Source organism: Lutjanus erythropterus, chromosome 23 (genome assembly GCF_056507025.1).
Source record: "Lutjanus erythropterus isolate fLutEry1 chromosome 23, fLutEry1.hap2, whole genome shotgun sequence".
Lineage (NCBI taxonomy): Eukaryota > Metazoa > Chordata > Actinopteri > Lutjaniformes > Lutjanidae > Lutjanus > Lutjanus erythropterus.
Genome location: NC_139339.1, coordinates 11346340 through 11369355, shown reverse-complemented (window position 1 = coordinate 11369355; position 23016 = coordinate 11346340). Strand labels below are relative to the sequence as shown.

General features: G+C 45.0%; 1 protein-coding gene across 1 annotated transcript; it reads right to left on the bottom strand.

The window, feature by feature from the left end:
- Nucleotides 1-4: 4 nt before the first annotated feature.
- On the bottom strand, nt 5-21139 carry zbtb4 (zinc finger and BTB domain containing 4). The gene is made up of 2 exons (XM_084711911.1): nt 21034-21139; nt 5-10191 (listed from the first exon to the last, which is right to left on the bottom strand). The coding sequence occupies exon 2, from the start codon at nt 10173-10175 to the stop codon at nt 4746-4748; it is 5430 nt and encodes a 1809-aa protein (XP_084568037.1). The 5' UTR covers nt 10176-10191; nt 21034-21139; the 3' UTR covers nt 5-4745.
- Nucleotides 21140-23016: the final 1877 nt, after the last annotated feature.

Genomic DNA, 23016 nt, shown 5'->3' with positions numbered 1-23016 from the left:
GAGCTGATTTCATTGGGTCATCAGGTTAATACTTTATTTTGTTTGATTGCAGCAAAGAGAAAGAAAGGAGAGACGGAAACAAGGGGAGAGAGAGGAGAACAAGAAGAATGTCGGGAGAAGGAGACTACAGACTTTGGGAGAGCTGTGGCTACAAGCCTTTGTATCAAATCTAAAGACAAAGTCATCAGGCAACATTAAAACATCTTTTAAAAATAACATTAACATATTTTGTGGGCTCTATATGGCACAGTATTACCCTAGACATGTACACGATACCAAAACAGTTTAGCCACACCCCTACATCTATGAACAGCTTCATAGCAAACAAAGCCATGAAATCTATCTCCAAATGATACTTTCATTTCTCAAGAAAATGTTCATTTACTATTCAAATTTCTTATGCCATAACAAGGCACCTTAAACAGTTGAAATCTGGCAGATCCACATCTTACTATAGATAATTATTTAAATATCAAAGCAGAGGCACATTCATTTAAACTAAAACATACAGTAAATAGTTGTATATTACCACCAGATTCCAGTCCAGTCACTACAATACGTCGATTTGCATGCTTTTGGTCTGTATGATAACCGTGATGGCGAACTATGGCATAAGAAATGGTCCAAAAACACAAACATGTCCATCTACAGGAATGGCTTGAGATATTGGAGACAGCAAGGCTTTTTTACACTGAAACTAACCCACAGAAAAGTGTCAAAAAACAAATCAAATCAAATCAAAACAAAACAAAACAAAACAAAACAAAACAAAAAACAAAACAAAACAAAACAAAACAAAACAAAATAAAACAAAAAACAAAAACAGGTGGCCCATATACTGCCAAGGGGGTATGCTGCTTATAGGCAGATTTACAGTATTTTGGTTTTCTTATTCACGCTGTCACTCACGTGTCGTACACGAAACACCAGCCTACACGCAAAAGGCTTGTAACCACACCCGAGGGGATGCTTGTTGTGTGCCCCTGCAGTTAGGTCACGCTGTGTTTTAACACTCCAAAAGGCGCCCCAGTACCATCACACACACACATAGCACACACACTGAAACATATGTACTTCATTCAGAGGAAGTGCAGTGCGTGAGTGTATGCTTGAGGGAAGAGGGAGAATTAAACAGCTCCTACATAGTGACTGTGAGACGTCAGTGTGGCAGCTAGTTTTATGGAATATTTCCAAACTGCTGTCTGTCCTCTATTTGCACAATGCGCTCTGACATGTGTCTGTTTTACAAGGTGCATGTCTGTTTACATTCTGTCAGCGCTATAATTATGTCATCTTTGCCTACAAACTTGGTGATTTTTGATCCTTAAGTTAGTTACTTTACTTTTCAAAGTTGGTTGGTACATGTTTTTGATAGTATTTCCTGTTTGTTTCATACTATTCTTTGGATTTCGTCATTTTCGGAAAGTCCTTTTCTCTTTCAAAAACTAAAATATGTCTGAAAATACACATTAACATGAATGCAACACATTGTTAGCAAAGATAAATTGGCCTATTTGTAAAACCAAAAACAAAATAAGAAAACATTTCATTTACACAACATTAACAAAAGGTCTTCATTTCAGAAACAGCTGGCAAAAGTGCAGAGGGTGAAGCTAATGCACCTAACATTAGCCGTGCTACAACTGCTGCTGACTTACAGGTAAGCATAAATGAGAGAACTGAAAATATTCAGTGCAGTTTATGTAGTAGGGGGCCCTTGTTCTGTCTCTCTGCAGCTAAGGGGTCAATGACCTGAAAAACATTTCAGGTCCCTGTCTCAGATAACCGTTAGCAATGCTAGCTAGCTAGCATTGTCTTCTTAATTCAAACTCCAAAGAAACAATATCTAATTCACCAAAATTGTCCTGGTTTGTCTTACCACTGTTTCACAAAACAAAAAATATGGTTTAGTGTAAATAAATCATTAATTAACTTTGTTAGATGGTAAAATATCACTGGGAGAGGAGCTAGAGGGAGATAAGTCATCAGAGAAGCAGTGAGGAGAAATGGTGTGTACAGCCAGAATATTTTCACATCTACATTTGTAAAATATAAGGTTTATTTTGACCAAACCAGAGTTGGTGATTGTTGAAACAGTGGGAAGATGAGCCAAAACATTTTTGGATCAGTTTTATTTAGTTACTGTCGATTTTGAAGAACAAAGAAGTTGGTACTAGTTAGCTAGCTAACATTGATTTACCTAAAAACAGTAACTTAATCATTGAAAAAAACAAATGCAAAGTAAAACTCACCAAAAGTGTCTTGCCTCATTGTTCACTCCTTGATTAACAACGACTCTTTTTTGGTCAAAATTAATATATTTTTTTATTGCATTAAATGTGAAAATATCCTGGTGTTACACACCATTCCTCCCTGCTGCTTCTTTGATGTCCAACTCTTGCTCCTCTCCGGATATTCTCACATTTAATGCGGTGAATTAAGAGTTTATTCCCACCGAGCAGCGGAAAGATATGCCAAGGCATTTTTAGTGAGTTTTATTTTGCTTCTGTCAAGTTTGAATGTAGAAGATGATGCTAGCTAGTTAGCAAACATTGCTAATGGTTATTTGATACACTCTGGTGATTAAAAAAGCACAAAAAACACTATATACAAAATGTTGATAAATACTTTTAACGATATGTATGAAGGTAACCAAAAAAGTGAAGTAACTAACTTAAAGATGAAAAATTGCTTAGTTTATTGGTAAATTTAACGTTTCTATGGCGTTGACAGGAAGTAAAAAGACATGCAGCTCGTAAAACGGATATATGTCACATTACGTTGTGCAAGTAGAGAAGAGTGAATTAAAAAAAGAGATGTGGAATATGAAGAGGCCAGAAAATATGAAAGGAAACAGAAACAAAAGCTGTGCGCACAATGCCAGATTTGCTGAGGATATAAACGGTTAGGAAGCAAGTGTTGCTCATGCTTTGTGGATACAGAACCCAAGTTTACTGACATGTTCCTAGGACTACTGTATATATGCATACCAGACGTTATACGGTTCTTTAACAGGTTATTTGTGTCAAAACAGAAACAAAAAAGGAACTGAAACCAACTCTACCATTAATGCAGCTGTACTTCATTAACCTCATGACTAAATTTACATTCATATTTTTAAGTTTACTCCCCCTTTTCACTGAAGCCATTTTCCATCTGGTAAGAGGGCTAAACAACATAAACAACAACATAGTTTAACAAAACAAACATATAGAGATAACATTACACATAACAAAAAGGCCCCCAGGAGGAGGGCACCTGGGGAGTTTCGGCCACCACTTTGGCTGCTAAGCTCAGCCTCTTCCTCCCTCTTATTAATGACACAGGGCAGGAGGGGAAATAGTTCAGGCTATTTCCAATCTCCCCTCAGTTGGGGTGCAGGACAACATTTTCTTTTGTCCCCGAAGTCACTTCTGTGGGGCTTTCTGACTCAGAGTCCAACAGCTTTGTGCCCATATATTTCTTTTCCTATCCAGAAATAACTCAATACCCTGAATCCATTTTTTTTTCTTTTTCCTTCCTTGCTATATCGCTTTCTTCTTCCTGGCTTAGGAAATGGAGCCTTTTCCTCTTCAAATCAAAGAGGAAAAGGCTTCGTAAGATGAAGGCTGACTGGTTTTTATTCTTTTCCTTTTTTTTAAGTGAAGGAAATGAGATGAAAAACGGAAGTGCAATGGTCTACCAGCCTTTAATTCTTACCCAGTGGCCAGCTACATATCCAAAGCAGCTACAAGTGTCCTCTTTAAGTGACCACTACTTCTCTATTTTTGTGCACATAAGGTATAAACTATGGTGAATGCTATACAGATCCTACAGTGTCATCTGGCCACAAAGTCGCCAGGTTAGTTGAGACATTAGAAGCTCAGATGATCTGTCATTGTCATCGACTCGCGTCCAGCCATAGCATTGACTTATTAATGATTTGGATATGAGGAATCACTTCTAAATGCACTTCTACACATTGACCTACAGTAGCTATTCCAACTAGAGTAGGAATGCTGTGTGCGTCTCACACGGAATGATCACGCCATTCACACTTCATCACTCACACACGCACACTTTCACACATACGCAGTAATACCTGCTTAAGCCCACCTCTGCATGCACAAATCCCTACACGCATGTGCATGTACATGTACATGCTCATATATAACTTTCATGGACAGTTTAACAACAGGATACACCTGCATTCTCATTCGCTCATACAAACATACGCAAGTTTTGCTTAATGCGCCACCTCCAACTGTGTTGAGTAAGGACTCTTCTGTCTCATCCCTTATCCTTGCCCACACAAGCCTTCCCTGAAGAGCGTTTATCCTCGTTATGCGGTGACTATAAAGGGAAGCAGACTGAACTAATTTTTCACACAACACACACCCTGTTAGCAGTTCTTATTCTTATAGATAATATAATGAGTCAGAGAGGAAGATTAATCAAGCTCTAGAACTACGACACACTACAGCAAGACAGGAGAGATGCGGAGAAAGGTGAGTAAAGAGTAAAGAGAGGGGAGCGATGATACGTCATTGTAATATCAGCCTCTCTCCCCGTTTCTTTGCTCCTTCTCCCTTCAACCTACTCCTGATTTAATGCCTAGCTCTGATCTCTACTGAATAAAAGAGAGGCAGGGGCACTGTGCAAGTGTACTCAGTGACCCAGTGAGCACGCACCCCTCCCGCTCGCTCCCATCCTAAACAGGCCAGGCCGTCCCCATTGAAATATATTCCTCATAGTGCTTCTGTGTCCTACGGTTTGCTGCCGCTGCTGTCTCGCTGCTTCTTGCTGCTGCCACTGCTGCTGCTGTAGAGGCTGGGGTTTGTCACAAGGGGGTGGGGCGCTGCGCCCATGTAGGGTCCAGCAGTGGCTGCGTAGTTGAAGATGGCGGGAAGGAAAGGCAGAGGCTCCACCTTGTCCCCTCCAGGTGCCATCATGTTCAGAGCAACAGGAAGAGCCGCCAGGTTGTAAGGGTAGGCCAGCAGCTGGGGCCCGTAGAGCAGCTGGTAAGGGTCCGGATAAAATGGCAGCTTAGCCAGGTCCCCGCCATTAGGGACCATCATTTTCCCCAGGGGGCCGAAGGGAAGTGCTCCAGCAGGATAGGAGGACATGAGCAGGTTTTCCTCCTGCTTCTTACCGGAGCGGTAGCTGTCCGGCACAATAAGGGGTAGGGGATAATTCTGAGCAGGGTAGCCCACTGGGGTGGCATCCCCCTGCTGAGAATCTCTGGAAGAAACAGTGTCCTGGTGCTCAGGCGGCTCAGGTGGTTGGGGGGCTCGGGGGAGAAGCAGAGCATGGGCGGAGGGGCGGTCGCCGGCACCAGCTGCTCCAGTGGGCAGTGTGAGCCTGTCGAGTCCTTGTGAACTGGAGTGAACTGGGCGGTTGGCTTGAGCTAACAGTCCGACAGTTGAGGGGGACCGGCAGGGGGACTTAGGAGTGTGCCTGGAGTGTGAGGAGGGTCCATTCATAGTGGTTTGAGTGGGGATATGCTGGGGGGACGGCACAGGGCTCAAGGGCTCCTCTTTAGGGACCAAGAGAGACATCTGGTCCTCTGGGGCGTGTGCAACTCGACTCATTTGCTGGACCCTCTCTATCTCTTTTTCCCTCTCTTTTGCCATCTCTTTGTCCCTCTCCCTCTCTCTCTGTCTCTCTAGCTCCCTGTCTTTCTCTCTTTGCCTCTCTATCTCCCTCTCTCTGGCTAGAATAGAGGACATGGTCAGGTCTTGTGCTTCAGCGGGAGAGGGACTCCTGGACAACGATTGAACTCTGAGATCTTGGACCAGAGGTGGCTCCTCGTAACCTGCGTGCAGAAATATGCCACTCCCACCCTGCCTCTCTCTGTCCATAATGACCCCATCCCGTTTCACGAATCCCCCCTCAGAGATGAGAGCTGTTGTCATGGAAACAGGAGGAGCAGCAGTGGTTATTCTGGTCTGTGACGTCATGGGCACATTTGAAGAGGTGTTGGTAGATGCCACGATGTGCGCAGGGCTGGGTATTCTGTGGATCTGGCTGTCTAGGCTCTTTTTGCTGGGGGTGCGGTAGTCCAGACACTCAGGTCCATTCATGACCAGCACGCTCTGGAGAGTGGAGGGCGGGGCAGGCGTGAAGTCGTGTTTAGTGGGTGTGAGGTTAACGGGGGTTTCTAATGGAGGGTCTGCTGTGATTTGAGGGCTGGGCTCTCTCTCTGGAGCTGGGTGTGTGAGCTCTGTCAGTTCAGGTTTGTCAGGGGATTCTGACATGTGATGTTCATCTGTCAGTTCACTCAGATGGTCTTCATGCTGCCGTGACGCCAGACAGTCACTGCTGCTGGGCGGGTCTGGTGTTGAATAGCTGATAACTGACACAGAGAGAGCGCTGGGAACCTGTCCTTTTTCAGTCTCTGGGTCTCTACTAACAACTGTTTCTGTTGTTTTTGGCTCTTTATCGTCCTTTTCTCTTTCCGGGGAACTGCTTAACTCATGGCGTCGGATATGGCGAGTTAGTGCTGAGGAGGTCTTGCACACCTTGTGACATTGTGGACACGTGTGTCGTGATAATGCTCTTCTGCTTAGGCGACTCGGACTAGAATTACTCCCTACTAAGCCTACTTGCCCCCCTTTTTCTTCATCATACTTTGCAGTCTCTGGCACAGATTTAACCCCTTCAACTTGATCACCAAGTGCCACTTTAGAGGGTGCAGAGGGCGGCTCAGTGGGCTTAGGATGCTGGGCTCTCTGGTGGTCTTCCAACTTATCCCTTGAGGGGAAAGTGGCTCGGCAGAAGAGGCATACAAACTCAAGCAGATGGCTCAGCTCATGTTTGTCTCGCTTCCTGGGGCTTGAGAACCAGCGGCCACATGTACCACACTCTGCTGCGTTCCCATTAGTCCAGGGCCGTCTCTTTATTCCCATAGGAGCCACTGAGGTAGACACAGGAGGCTTTGGAGAGTGCAGAGGAGGAGAGGAAACCTCTTTAACTTTTTCTTCTGTATCTTTGTTTTTCTCCTTTAAAGGGGCGGAGAGATAATCTTTCTTTTTCCTCTCCCCTCCCTCGTCTCTGTTTGCTTTTTTAACTTCCTGCATCTTCCTATCCTCTTCCTCATCCTGCGATTTATCTGTTTCTTTATTTGCACGGTTTTTGAGCCTCTCTGCCCTCCTCTTCAATCGGATGGAGCGCTTGAACTTAAGCTTTCTCTGCCAGCTCTTGACTCTCTGTAGGTGTGCTTGGGCCTTTCTCTTAGGCTTGTAGGAGTAGTAAGGCCGCCATAAGTTATCCTCTGTGTCATGGTCGCTCTCCTGCTCACGCACCTCCTGACGGAAGTAATACTCCCTCACTTCGTCAGGGGATTTAGAGCTCTTTTTCCTGACCTCCTCCTCCTTCTCCTCCTCTTCACATTCTCCTTCATCCTTATCGCCCTCTGTTTCCAGACTGGCTCTGCGGTGGAGGCGGTGTTTGTGGTGATGGTGGTGGGAGTGAGAATGGCGTGGTTCCTTGGCTTCCCGCACAGATGATGATGTTTCACTGCGTTTGGTTTTCGGGGGAGAAAGGCTCTTGTCTCGTCTAAGGTCTGTCTCAGAGATGCTGCGCTTTACTATCGCTTCCTCACCGATACGTACAGTAATCTGGCAAAGTGGCCCTGCCTCTTTGACCTGTGACCCTACAGATGCTGACAGCTGCTTTGAGTTAGAGATGTCACCTTTGCTGTGCGACTTGCGTGATTTGTGAAATAATCTGCCTGTCTCTGCATCTTGTCTACCTCTTAAGCTGTCCTCTGTGGTGTCTGAGCTGTCTCTTGACCTCTTTCTGTGGCTATCTGTGCTATCTTGCTTTTTGATTGGCCTGGGACTGCCCTTGTGTGAAGTCTGACTGCTGCTGGTTTCAGGCGACGGGCTGTTCACTGGGCTTTTCTCACTTCCAGAGGTGACCTGGTTGCTATGCACAATGACAGAGGATGACACTGCTGTTCCATGAACTATGACAGAGGGTTTCGTATGGCCATATGTTATCACAGAAGGCATGCTTGTTTCTGTGCCTCTACCAGTCTTGGGAGTTTTGGTTTTGCTGCTATTAGACATTTTGAAGCCTCTCCCCTGTTCTGAGTCGACGGCCTCACTGTCAGGTTTTCTAACTTGGGGCATGTCCGTTTGGGGGAGGGGTGTTAGTGCAGAAAGGTCCCTGTGCTCGGCTGCCAGAGAAACAGGGAAGCCATCGGGGAAGGCATCTGGGTCAGGCTTTACACTCTGAGGGTGGGCCCCACTGATGATGCTTTGTAGGTCCCCAGGGCCCAGAGGACAGCCCAGGCTGGGCAGAGAGAGGGAAGGGGTTTCTGTTGGTGGCAGGAGAAGGCCATTATGCAAACTGTCACTGTAGGTCTTGTAGGGTCTCTTCTGAGAGCGCATAGGGAGAAGGCGGTAGAGCTTGAGGGCGTTCGCTTTCTGCTTATAACCCCCATTAGCTGTCTTTTCACTGGAGATGAGGCTGGGGTTAATCCCATGAATGGCCTTCTGGTGTGTTTTGAGATTGTAGTAGGTGGCGAAGGCATCCCAGCAGAAGATGCACTGGTAGCGCCGCTCTCCTGTGTGCCACACCTCGTGTTTTGTGCGGTACTCGGCCAGGGCAAAGACCTTGTCGCAGTAATGGCACGGGTATCTGCGGCGCCATGAGTGCACATTAGAGTGCCGCTTCAGGCTGGATAGAGTCATGTAGGAGCGCTCACACACAGAGCAGAAGTAGATGACATTGCCATCTACCACCTTCACAAAATGGTTCTCATCACCCTCTAGTAGCTCTGTGGCTGCTGCATCATCACCTTGGATACGTGCCAGGAGGCTCCGCGATTTCTTCCCCGGCCGCGCCTTACTGATGTCTGTCTCTCCCACAATCACTCCCCCCTCCACTCTCACCTCGCCCTCCTCCAGCGGCTCCTCCTTCGGCTGCAAAGTGAGAGAAGGAGGGCCCAGGCTGTTGGTGGGCAGGCTTGGCACCCTGCAGGCGGCCTCGTGGGATTGCAGTCTCTTGCTGTGGATGAAGACTTTGCCACAATAACGGCAACTGAGGGCGCGGCTGCCGCGATGCAGCCGCATGTGGACCGTCAGGGAGGAAGCGGAGCTGAAAAGGCGATGGCACACGCCGCAAATCAGCTCGGGCTTCAGGCTGTCGGTAGGGGGATAGGAGGATGAGTGAGGGGGTGCAGTGAGACCCTCTGATGGGGGTGGAGGGGGTGGTGGTAAGGGGGGAGGCAGGTGGAGAGTGGGTGGATGAAGAGGTCCATGAGGGCTCCCGACTTTCCCAGCTGATCTTCCCGTTAGTTTCTCCCTCCTCTCTGCATCCCCCCCTCTCTGATAGGTCGATGTGCCCAGACTGAAGAGGATCTGGGCGGTTTGGGAAGGCGAGGCCGTGCCATTGGCCAACCTGTGCCTCTCATCCCATCCGTCACTGCCAAAGCTGCCCCCTAAAGACCCGCTGGAGGATCTCGGGGGAGACCTGTGAAACTGAGTCTCTGGATTGAGTTTGGAGCACTTCAGAGGAGGCGGGGATTTTATATCCTTCCTGATGAGTGCGTGAACAGTCATGGGAGATGAGGAAGATGACGGCGAAGAGGACGGAGAGCTGTCGTGCCTCGGGGGCTTAAAAGGTCTGTGCTTTACGTCCATGGTGGCATCCAGTTTCCACAGTGAGCCCTCGTCTGAGCTCTTGGAGGATGGCCGCCGTCGGTGGGGGGAAGGGGAGGATGAGGAGGAGCTACGACAGTGGTTCGGAGATGTCAGAGAGGCTGGAAGAGGCGCTGCGCTGAGTGGGAAGCTTAGGGTGATTTTTGCATTTTTAGGTCCATCAGCCATGTCCTCCAGCCTGTCCTCCATCATGGCCTCCCCCCGGCCTATATGCCTTTTACCCTTCATCTCCGACAGCTCAGCTTCCCCTTCCTCCTCCTCTTCTTCTTCAGGCTGAGAGGCCAACGGTTTGTGTAGGCCTTCGTTCTTGCTTGAGCCACAAAAACTGAACCGGGAAGAGGCCCGAAGTTGGTGAAGGGTGTCTGCAGTCACTAATGACAGTCGCGGGGAAGACAAAGGTGACGTCTGCTGACTCTGGTGTGCGAGGTTGCAGAGGGGAGTTAGCCCTGCAGCCAGGCGTTGCTCACTCAGACGTGACTGAATAAGGCCCGCATGGAGGGGGTCCCACACCTTCTCACCGGACACCATGACCAGCCCCCGAAATCTGAAAGAGAAAGCAGACAGAATGTGTCACTATTTCAGGCATCCTAAGATAAATGTTCAAACGACATAAAGCAAAGAATCAAAATTACACCCAAAGCTTTTGCAGCAGCAGTCATGACGCCCGTGGAACACTTTGGAGAAACGGAAAAGAAAACTAAATGCCCCAGCAATGCTGAACTCCGACAGCTCAGCCAGGAATGGTGAGCGAAAGGAGGGAGAGAGGGGCAGGGGGAAGGAATGAATCTGCGGCAGTGCTGGTTTAGATTTCAGCGTGCCACAACCAAGCCTTCAGAGAGGCATTCCAGAGATCCATCTCTCTCGGCTGTGACACAACATTCCCTATGCCTAATTGGAAGGCGCTCAGATTTAATCAAGATTCAGAATAGCGTGGACTAACACACATAAAAATAGTCCCACTCTCTTTACTATTTGAGCAAGAGCCTTGTTAGCCATTCCTGGCAGTGGCTAGTATTTGCCGGGCATGACTCTAACCATTTATTTGTGAAGGCAAAAGCGGGAGGGAAGGAAAGAGTGGAAGAGGAGAAGGGAGGGAGATTGCATGCATGTGCACAGAGAAAGGGGTGTTTTTCCGCCCTGTGCATCCGGTACAATCTCAGCTAAGCTGTAGGAGATGAGCGACAGGCTATTCTCATTTCCATTCTAATTCGGCTGCCATGGTGGCAGATGCAGTCCCCCTTGCAATCACTCCATACACGAGATAGCTGCAGATTCACATGTAAGAGAGGCCATTTGGTATTATTACTTATTTAAAATGGGTTCATTTGTTTAGGTGTGCGAAAGGGGAGAGAAGAACGGAGACAGTATAAGGCCATAATGATGCGCCGAGAAGAAAAATCCTCAGTCATGCTTTTCTGCCTGCGTTTTCAAGCAGCAAAGCAGCCAGGAAGGCAGGCCGCTGTAAAATTCCACAGGCAGCCCTGAACAGGCAGAAACTAGGTCAGCACTGTTATTGCAGAGGGAAGAGGAGGGAGAGAGAGAGAGAGAGAGGGTGAGGATGAGGGAGAGTGAAAGGGTGATAGAAAAAGGGAGAGAGAAAGAGAGTGAGGGTTAGTGGAGAGAGCAGGAGACAGAGAGAAGGAGTGGTGGGGGCTGAAACAGGAACAGTCAGACACGCTGCACTGTCAGACAGACAGGAGCCCAGGCAAACACTAACACCACCAGCACATAGACAAACACTCACACAGACAAACATGCATGTGTACACACAGCACTGTACATACACTCAGACATGCCCGCAGGCCAGACAGACAGGCATAAACAAAGTAGTTCAACATGGATGGGCCTACTTGTAAATGACATTCAAAACCAAAAGGTGAATCTGAGTGCAACACTGAGACGGAGGATACAGGTGGAGTTAAATACAGGCAACACAAGGAAACACAAGTGACTATTAATGACGTACTCAGCACAAGCACCGGCACATGCTTATTGTCGTACACTCCTAGAAATAAGGGTTCGTCTTGAAGGACTGAGGTTCTGCTCAGAACCATTTGTTCCTGAAGATCCCTTTAGTGAAGAAAGTGTTTGTCAAGGGCTCTGAGGGTTCCATTAAGAACCCTTTTCATCAAAAGAACCCTTGTTGGAAGAGAGTGTTTTTCGGGGATTGTTGAAACCCTTGAAGAACTCTTTCGTCAAGGGTTCTTTGTAACATAATAGAACCCCCTGAGCGTGGTGTGGATGAAACCCTTGCAATATAAAAACGTTATTGGTGGAACTCCCTAAGTAGATTCTAGATTAAAAACCCCTGGAACATAATAAGGTTTTTAGTAGAACCCCCTAGGTAGGGGGTAGGTAGGCCCAGAGTGGGTTCTGGGTGGAACCATTACACCATAGAAAGGAAGTAGAACCTGTTTTAGACAGTTCTGGGTGGAACCTTTCATGGATGGTTTGAAGAATAACCCTTTAGGTTGGGTTCTGGGTCAAACTCTTCCAAGTGGTTCCAAGTGGAAGCTTTATAAAAGGTTCTACCAGGAACAAGAAGAGGTTCTGTTATGGGGACAAGCTGAAGAACCCTTTCTGGTTCTAATTAACACCTTTAGTTCTAAGAGTGTGCTGGCACAACAAACCAGTTCACGCCTAATCAAGATGTTGTGTGTCTAAAAATGCACAGCACTGTCTCGCCAGGCTTTGCCATATTTTGCTGCTCTGTATTGAAACAGGCCGTCATTGTCACTCACTTTCGCTGAGCGATAGATGTTGTGCAGGAAATCCCTTATGGCAAGCGGCAGCCTGCTACAAGTGGGCGGACACACTGAGAGACAGTGCTAAAGCTAAAAATTTCACCATCTCATCTGATGCTCGCGCCGCCACGGACAGGAAAATGCGTATGACGCCCCCTCGCTCTTTTTCTTTATCTCTCAGTGACGCACACAGGCGCTGCACAAGCAGAGCCGGCACGACACGCCGTCTGACTGTGACAGGCAGCTTTTAACACGCTTTAAATATACCGGATTTACTCATACACACAGAAATGTGTGCACAAATGCATAAGACATGCAGAAAAAACACTTTTTCTTCCTTCTGCAGATAGATGCATACATCATCCTGTACAACTTAAAGGAACACTGAAGTAATGTGACCATGATTCTGAAAAGGCCCCTAAAGCTAAATCAAAATAAACAACCACCCTGTTCCCACACCTCTCTGCAACAGGATGTTCTGCACAAACAAACATGTTGGTCAGCCTATGAAGTGTTCATCTATTTACACTTGTGGCACCACGAAACCGCACAGCACGAACAGGTTCTCAGCTGGTGCAGGACAAATTACTAACTAGACTCACGTAAACATGATGCACATAATACCAAACGCACTGGTCTTCATATAACGACTGTTCACTGACAGGCAGAGGGAACAGAGACATACTTTTTGCCTCACACTGATTCAATTTGTTTTCCATATCAAATGACAAATGTGAGGCCAGGGGTAGAAGAAGCACTCAGATCCTTTGCTTAAGTAAAAGTACTAATATTACACTGTGAAAATACTCTTCGAGAAGTAAACGTCCAGCATTCAAAACCTTACTTAAGTAAAAGTGAATATTATCAGTTAAATGCACTTAAAGTATCACAAGTTATGCAGTAAAATTGTCCCAGTCAATGTTTCACTATTATAGCTGATGTTTTTGGATTAATATTATTGATGCATTAATGTAAATGTTTAAGAATGAGTTATTTTTCTCTAGTTTATATATTGTTGAATAGTTTAATTTACAGCAATGCATCATCATCTATAAGATCATCATATGTTTGTCACTGTCCTGTGTGAACCTTGTATGTCTAAATTCAAGCATTTTTTTTTTAAAGGGGCATTTTCAAACTTTTCTCAAAATCATTATTTCACAAATTAAAGGAAATCCAAAAAAGTCTGATGTTTCAAAATGTGTCTCTAATTAGACTTGGCATCCTTTACAACTCACTGAACCAGTATCTGACTTATTGCATTTCTTTATAAAAAAAAAAACAATCTATTCAGCCAGGCAGAAATCTATTATGAAAGTAATCCAATTACAATTTCAAGCATTTTTTAAGCAATTTAGCCAAAATCCTAACACTCTTCAAACCTTTAAAACACTACATTAGAATTCAAGTGTTTTCAAGGATTTCCAGGATCTTTTCAGCTCAGAAAATCAGCCTTGTTTCCAGCGTTGTGTCGACACAAATTCAGTTAATCCAAGAGGGTTTTTAAATAGTAAATTTAGCTTAAGAAGTAAGTAACTTTCTCAGTCCATAACTTGATCAGAATGAAGATACATGGTTTTCACTGAACTGGAAGGGTATGAAAATTTGTAATCAGAGAAACAGAGTAAGAGTAACTAGTAAATAAAACTGTAAGACAAATTTAGTGGAGCAAAAAGTGCAATATCTAAGAAAAAAGTTACATAAAATAGAAAATACTAGCTAATGATAGCTAGCAGGAAAGACACCGCTACCTTAAATAAATTATGGATTTCTCTGCATTTGAAGATGGTTGGAATAATTTGGGATAATTTAAGTACACAATTAAAAAAATGTATAACATATGTCATGCATTTTTAGACATTTTACTGTGGAAATGTTGCACATTATATCTTTAGCTACAGTACTTGAGTAAATGTACTTAGTTACATTCCACCACTGTGTGAGGCAAAAGTAAGCACTGCTGGCTTTTGACTCTGAGAAGTTGACTCTCTTGTTCATTAAAAGTAGGACAAACTTGCAGATTAGTCTCTCTGTCTCATAGTTTAAAAATGCTGTTTGGCTCAAAAAACTCAACATATTGTCTTTTTGAGCTCTGGGCCCAATTCAAAACAGCAGAAGTTTTATTATTTGACTCTGAGATTTTTTGCCACTATAGCATCCGAAAGACACGGATGACTTTATGACCTTGGAAACAACTGGTTAGTAATCCACATAATTTAAACAGTCAGTGGGAACATCGCTGCTGAAGTGGCCTTGCATAACGTAAGGCAGGACGGCAGAGGAGTTTGGCTGGTGCGCCAGCTCAAGGCCTTGAACCAGCCGTTGAGCAATCTGTTTATTCCACACTGAAACTGGTACTTGTGCTGACAGACAAATAACGGTTAGTATTCGGCGCTTGTTTGTTTTCTTTTTGCCATCTTCCATCTCAGAGGAATTTCCTCAAAAATCTAACCACAAGTATTGCGGTTTTATGCACTTCAAGGAAAAGTGCATGCAAACTAAAACTTAATTTGGCTCTAAAATAATCTGTTTTAGACTATTTATTCCAATAAGTCTTAGAATTGAGGATTAAAAGTGTGATCATGACAAATTACATTTTTAATACTGTTTTAGTGCCCCTAAATTTACTTTCACATTTAAATATAAGTGTCAACAGCTAAAATTCATACCGATGCCTCATTAAAATGTATTTAATACAGCTAGAATCAAGTCATCCCTACTGCTTTCCCAGTGTTCTGATTATTTTAGATGGTGGTCGGCACACCCCCAGTTTGGAGAAGCAGAGAGGGGCACCAAAATGGAAACTAAGCAATGTACTGCTGTGGACAGGGTCAGCAACAAAAGGTGTTTTAGCCACTTAAAAAAGGTCAGCCTAAAATAAATCATGTGTATGGTGTGTATGTAAGTATATACTATATTTTCACTGATTTACTTTGCCATCAAACAGCCTTTTCTGACGGGAAACTGCTGTTTTTAATGAGCCAAATATTGCTCTCTCCAAACCAACTAAACTCCATAGGAAAAATCTGTTATTTTACCTTATTTTACCTTTGCATTACTGTAAGACTTTGGTGTTTTAAAGGGGGCAGTTCAGATTCACTAAAGTCACACAATAACACAAACAAACTAATAGAACGAGGCAGCCGTAGACCAGCAGCTCGCAAGTTCTGCATAGTACAAGTACTGATTCTGCCTATGAAGTTTGGTTGAATTGGAGTGAGTGACATTTGGCTTATGTAACATTGGCTTCCTGTTGAAAAAGACTGTCTGACAGCAAAGTAAAGTGGTGAAAATAATCTAAATATAGCCTATGTTTAAACTGATATCGATTTTTTTTAGGTGGACCTTGACCGTGACCCCATCCACAGCAGTGCATTGCTTACCGTCCACGCTGGTACTCCTCTGCTTCTCCAAACTGGGGGTGTGCAGACCACCATCTACTGTAAGTATCGCATCATATAATCCATCTATAAGCACCTCATACATCAAAAAATCTGAGCTATCCCTTTAAAGGGCAATTCTGTTTGATTACAAGTAGCTGCTGAGATCTGGGAACAATAGAACAGATGAGATGATCTAAATCACTTCACTTTGAGATGAACCTGACAGTGAGCACACATGAAACATCGGTTATAATCAGGGCTGGAAGTTAACACCAGCCACCAGCCAAATGCTGGTGAAATACGAACGTGAAGCTGGTAGATTTCTGACACAACAGAATGACTTACTGTTGAGGGGCTGTTGAATTTTAACATTTATCTGTCAGTGGCTGGTTAATGTTCACATTTTCAAAACTTATAATCCCTAATCACACAGGAAACCTGTGTGTGCACAAAGATACTGTAACCTGAGTATCCTGGAGCCTGGTGTGGAGATTTCTAAACGTAAGGTAGTTGCTTAAGCAGTGGCAATTATAGCGGGTCCACTTTTTCAAGGATACACTTGATGCCAAAATGATGCCCTTCCTCCATTCTGCTCAGTAGTAAGTACGTGACTTCTGCATGTCACCACCTTCATATGAAGGACCGCCCTAAAGACTTTGGATTGGTTCTGCAATGCAGTTTTTCTATAAACTCGCTTGTTTTTCCCACCCGGTTTTAATGCTGGAAGTTGGGTGATTTTTCTTCAGTCTCAACTGAGTGAATCATTTAGAGACTGAAGACCCTAAAGACCTGCTGGAGGATTTGGGGGGAAACCTGTGAGTCTGAGTTTGGAGTACCTCAGAGGAGGTGGGGATTTTTTTATCTTTCCTGATGACAGCATGAACAGTCATGGGAGATGAGGAGGATGACGGAGAAGAGGACGGAGAGCTGCTGCGCATCAGGGGCTTGAAAGGTCTGTGCTTTCCACCCGGTTTTAAAAAAAGAAAGTTAAGAGATCGCCTTTAGTTTCCATTGAGTGAAGCTTTTAGAGATCCGCACTGTTTTTCCCCATGTAGGAGGGACAGATATGTGAGTTTTGTGTGATGTTATAAATTAGAGACGGCTCAACTTTGCGTGATGGCCTTTCAGCTGTGCAAAGAGCAGTAGGATCAGACTGTGAGCTCCGCAGGGGAAGACAACTATTAGCTGAAGAGCAGCAAAAGTTACACACAAACGAGGATAATTCTGATCCCATAAATGTGTATTTCACACGAAAAGAGCTTAAATATGCTATTTATATTCAGTTTATGTTTATGGTTTATGTTTATGAATCACTGCAACATTTGAGTGATTGATGATGGAAGAGGTTCCTGCCGTCTTTAACCTCTTTCGAATGTTACCAAAGCATTTACAACTAAAATGCAATTTGCTAGGGCCGGATATCATTCAACACTTTTACTGGTACCAATACCTTGACTCTGATACCATTTCCTACTCATTACTTTTTTCAGTACAAATTTTATATGATCCATTTTATTAAAATGAAAATTATTACACATTATGGTACAAATCTTTAGTTTCATTTTTCAGCTCCTTTTTACACAAGCAGTGTCATAACATGAAAATATAAATCTTATTTCCCACAGTGTGGTTAAACTTAAATTGTCTGTTTCAAATTTTTACTTGTATGTTGGAGATTTACCCCTGAGTTATCAAAAGTTGGTATCAAATGACAAGGCATTTTTCGATATTTCAAATTTGGTCAGTGCCGTAAAAGTATCAAAGCTTGGTTCCCAGGTCTATCAGCTGCAGTTATTAAATGCAGTAAAATATCTGCTTTATATGTCGATCCTTCCGCCAAGTTAATTTAGTTAATAGTTCATAGTGTAAGTCAGTTAATTTTGAAAATAAAAGTCGGATGAAAAAGTAATAAACGTTTTAATGTTTATTCATTTTATCTGATAAATAACATTGTTATTGTTTGTTTATTAACTGGCCCCTGTCATTTTGGAAAAGTGACCCCGGGCAAAGCAAGTTGCGTATCCCTGATTTAGAGACTGTCTTGTCAATCTAACTGGAGCCTTAAGTACTGCGGGTCAAAGCAGAACCAGGAAGTCGGTCTGATTTTACATATTTCCTCTTTGCAGCTTTATTTTAGCAGAGTCATTGTATTCACAGATCTCCACAGTTAGATTGCTGAGTGAAACGGCGGCCAAAGACTGTGAAAATATGAACCAAGTTGAAGTAAACCTGAATTATCCTTTAACTATTTAGCAGTGATGTGCCATCATCACGTGTGTGTGTGTGTGTGTGTGTGTGTGTGTGTGTGTGTGTGTGTATGTGTGTGTGTGTGCGTGAGGGGTTAAGGGGAGTGCCTGCGAGGCAGAATGTGGGGGGCCTCGGTGTTGCAGCCGGTGAGCCAGCGGCGAGGAGCATGTGGGAAGGGGAAGGTGTCGGTTGGGCTTTCTCCCCAGCGAGGGGCAGCCAGAGGGGCCCGACTATTGGAGCAGCAGTTGGTCTGTGAAGAGAAGGGTGTATGTGTGCGAATATGAGGGGTGTGTGTGGGTGGGAGGGACGGGGGCATCGTTAGCAAGAACAGCTACTGAACTCTCGACAACCCCCCGGCCAAGAGAGCGTGGTGGAGCCAGCCAGATGGGATAGAAGGAGGGAGGGAGGGAAGGAGGGAAGTTGGTATGGGTCGGGGAGTGGTTGAGTGGAGGTGGTGGTGGTGGTGGTGGTTGTGGCAGAGTGAGCGGGGGAGGTAGGGGTAACTTCAAACATGTCTCTCCTATGTTCACATTTCATGGTTTCCTTGTCTTTCAGATCCCCCTCAGCATGACTGACTGCCCCTCATCTCCCCCCTCCCCACGTGTAAACTGTCGTATCCCGGTGTTTTCGCATGCCGCTCCACGCACCAGCGAACCTGCCCATGTCTAAAACGCCACACTCTCCACGCTCTGTTAGCTCCCAGCCCAGCACGTAATTCCCATAATTCTGCTCGCTGCAACAGAATCACGGGAGGCATTAGGAAACAGCGAGGCCAAAAAAAAAGGTACCCCCCGAGAGCGGTAACACTACACTGGTGACCTTTTTGAGGTAATTTCCCCAAAATCATTTTCAATTTCACACGCAGTCCCTGTTGAAGGGGGTGTGAAAGCCCCATTGGAGTTCTCGGTCTCAAATAAGAAAGAAACATTTGAGTATTAGCGAGGCTGAGGCAGAGTGACATGTTTCAATATGTCGAGTTAGAGAAGACAAAGTGCTGCACCAGTTTCCTGAATGTGTCCACATCCTTTATGTTTGTGGCATTAAAAAAACTGCATAATCAAACGAAGCCAACCAGCTCGGCCTTGCAAGCCGCAAAACTTGCATGTTAGTGCTTTTATGCCCTAGAGCATAAAAGGCCTTACAGTAGACATGATTTATCTCGTGTGTGACCCAAACACAAATGGCTTAAAGGGACAGTTTGGATTATTTGAAGAGATATTATCAATAGTCAGTGTATTACCTACAGGAGATGGCGGTTGACACGTCACCAGTTTGTAGAAGCAGAGAGTAGTTCCTGCACGAAAGCTATGCATGCAAGCATGTACTGCTGTGGACGGGGTCAGCAGCAAAATGTATTTTATGGTTGGAAAAAAGTCCACCTGAAACAAAGTCAATATTAGTTTAAGTTAACGCTGTACTTGGAATATTTTCATCACATCTCCACCCCGTCAGACAGCCTCTTCTGACAGGAAACTGCCGCCAACCAAACTCCGTAGGCAAAATGAGTAATTTTATCTTACAGAACACGGGAGTTGCTGTGTTACCACTGCCTCAATCTGTGTGTTTGTTTGTGTAACTGTATGACTTCAGTGTTTTAAAAGGATAGTTCGGATTCACCAAAGTCACACAATGATGTCAGACAGCCTTTTCTGACAGGAAACTGCCATTATACACTCCGCGGGCCAAATCAGTAATTTAACTTCACAGAACACAGGAGCTGCGGGTCTACTTCGTTAAGGTAAAATTACTGATTTCACCTATAGAGTTTGATTGGTTTGAGGAGAGTGATATTTGGCTTATATATAATGGTAGTTTCCCATCAGAAAAAGCTGTGTGACGGCATGGTAAAGCAATGAAAATATTCTAAATACAACACACACTTAAACTGATATTCACTTTCTTTAGGTGGACTACTTTTTAAGTAGCTAAAATAGCTTGTGTTGCTGACCCTGTCAACAGCAGTGCATTGTTTTGCTTCCACGCTGGTGCTCCTCTCTGCTTCTTGTAGGTAAACAGACTGACTACTGATAAATACCTCATACAACCCCACTTCAAATAATCCAAACTATCCATTTCAATAAAAAGGTTGCCACTGTTGTGACAACATCATTTGTGAGACACCGCAGAGCAGCGAGAAACTACACTTCCTATTGCCTGACCTATGACCCCTACCCCTGTAGCAGTGTGGGTCTTATATTCCATACATTGAGCTCGGGAGGCTTGGCTTGGCATCCGTGAAAAGCAGGAATGTGGAGTAGTTGGCAGCAGATGCTCTGTTGTTTTGGAAAGAAAAAGAAGTAGAAGGGGTTGGTGACATCAATATGCCCTCTGCTGCTCTACGCGAGACAACCTCCAGCACGACAACAGGCTGGTAAAATGGAGGACAAACTGGGCGGCCCGTAACCGAAATAAGAGAAAGAACTAGAGATGTTTACCATCGCCTACATATAAGTTTTTCCCTCTGATGTTAAGTTGATGTGCAAGGGTTGGCCCACTATGTTAAGACCCCAACAACAAAGCTCACATCTGTTCTGACGTGTGTGTGCAGGACACCCCCCCTCCCAAGTCTGCAGTGAATCACAGAGACGCAAGAGCCTTCGATAAATTAAAAGTTTCATCGCAATCTCAAAAACGAGTCATCGCTCTTGAAAAAGAACTGCGTGGTGCGCCAGCAACAGAGGGGAGGATGAGGGAGACAAGGCCTGTTACTGGCACACACACACACACACATACACACACAGAGACAGACCCAGCACAGACACTCATAAATACGCTTCCACAAGCACGCACACACACTGCATAAATGCGCACACCCACCAGCCTTCACGCCCCAACACACGCACAGTAAAATAAAAACCTTTTCCTCCTCTTCACGCGCCGGAGCGAGCAGCACCGCCACAGCAGCAGCGGAGTGAAGCAGCAAAACAAGCAGGAAAACAACAGAATTCAGCCTCTCTTCCTCTTATTCTCCCTGGCTGTCTCTCAGGAAGGCAAGCATACAAGAGAACGTACCTCGGAAAACCTCCTGCTGCATCTCTGCTGCGATGTGTTCTCTCCCCTCACACTCCCTCTCTCCCTCTCTCCCCCTCTTGGTCTGTGTATGCGCACGTCTGAGTGTGTGTGTGAGAGAGAGAGAGAGAGAGAGAGAGAGAGAGAGAGAGAGAGGGAGAGAGGAGAGAGTGAGCGCAGAGAGGGAGAGGCGGTGCACACTCACACACACACATGCACACACATACAGGCAGCAGTGTGTGAAGACAGAGGGCAGGAGCGATTCTCACACTCGAACTTGCTTGCTCTCCCTCACTCACTCCCCCTTTTCTTGCTCCCTCTCACTCCAGTTTTTGCCTCTGACACACGATTCTTAGTGTTTTTGCTCTTTTTTTTTTTCCAGCAAGTGAATCCCCCCCTCCTCTCCTCTGCATGTACCCCCCATCTCCCCCCAAACCAACCCCCCCACTGAATCCAATCTTCTTTTTATTTGGAAGTGTTGTTCCCTCTCTCCCTCTCTCTCTACACACTCACACTCACACACATGCACACACACACACACACACACACACACACACGCACACACACTCACACACACACTACTTTATATACACAAAGCCCAGCGATAGGGAGAGGGAGGGAGAGGCAGAGGGAGACAGAGTGGGAGAGCAAGCAAGCAAGAGGACGCCATTTAAGCAGTTTGTTACGAGCACTGCAAGTCCCCAAAATGGCTGAAAACAAACAGGAACCACGCCAACTCACAAAAACCTGGGCACAAGGACGGACGGACAGACACACAGACAGGGAGTGAGAGGGGAGCAAGCGAGGGAGACAGCAGGAAAGTGAGACAGAGGGAGGACAGACTGGCAGTAGTCAAATGGCGGATGGGGAGCACTCTGTGGAACAAGTGAAGTTGAGGAAAAAATGGAGGCATTAAAGGGATACTGGGGACATTTAACTGCACTACAATAAAGTTTAGGGAGTTGTTGAAGAGAGATTAAAAAAAGAATGGTCAAAATCGACGCAGCAGAGGCCGAGATATCCTCACGCAAAGTCTAGTGTATGGGTCAAGTGCCAAAGATGTTGGATTTCCCATGATGCATCTTTTATTGGATGCTCGCTTTCAAACTCCACTTCTTCGGTTTCTGACCATAAAGGGCGTTCAGATCCAAGGTCAAGATATCCTCATTTTAAGTCCTGAGTACGGGTCAAGTGCAACTTGATAACATCTTTTAGTGGACTCCTCTGTGGAGATTTAGCCCCACGCTCTGATAAAGTTTAGAGGACTTATGAGAGACAGATTAAAAAAAAAAAAAGTCAAAATTGAAGCAGCAGAGGCTGAGATATCCTCACTTAGAGTCCTGAGTATGGGTTGCATGCAAAAGCATCTCTGGATTTCCCATGATGCAACTTGATAGCTTCTCTCCCCGGCCATATTTTTCAAACTCTTCCTCAGTTTTCGTATGCCGAAAGGTGTTCAGTTCCAAAATAACAAACAATATAACAGGGTGTGTTGGCATGTTCTCTCAAGTACCCATGAAACAGGGTTGGATGATGTTTATTGAAATGGCATATGAAATTAAGCGCAGTGCTCCAATAAAGTTGAGAGACTTGTGAGAGGCAAAATGGCCAAAATCGCCACAGCAAAAGTCCCTTGTATGGGTCAAGCGCCAAAAATGCAGGAATTCCCATGATGCCACGTGATAGCATCTTTCATTGGACCCTCCTTGTCTGGCAAATGCCCATGTCTTTCGAACTCCCCTGCCCTTAAAGGGCGTTCAGAGCCAAAGTAGCAAAAAATGCAACAGGCTGTGCTAGTGAGGGCGTGTTCGTTCAAGTACCTGTGAAATACGGTTGGGCAATATCTACATCTAATTAGCTTATGAGAATAAGCATCACACTACGATGAAGTTGAAGGAGTTGTGAGGGACAGATTAAAGTAAGAATGGTCAAAATTGATGCACAAGAGGCAGAAATATCCTCACTTAAAGGCCCTAGATTGCGTCA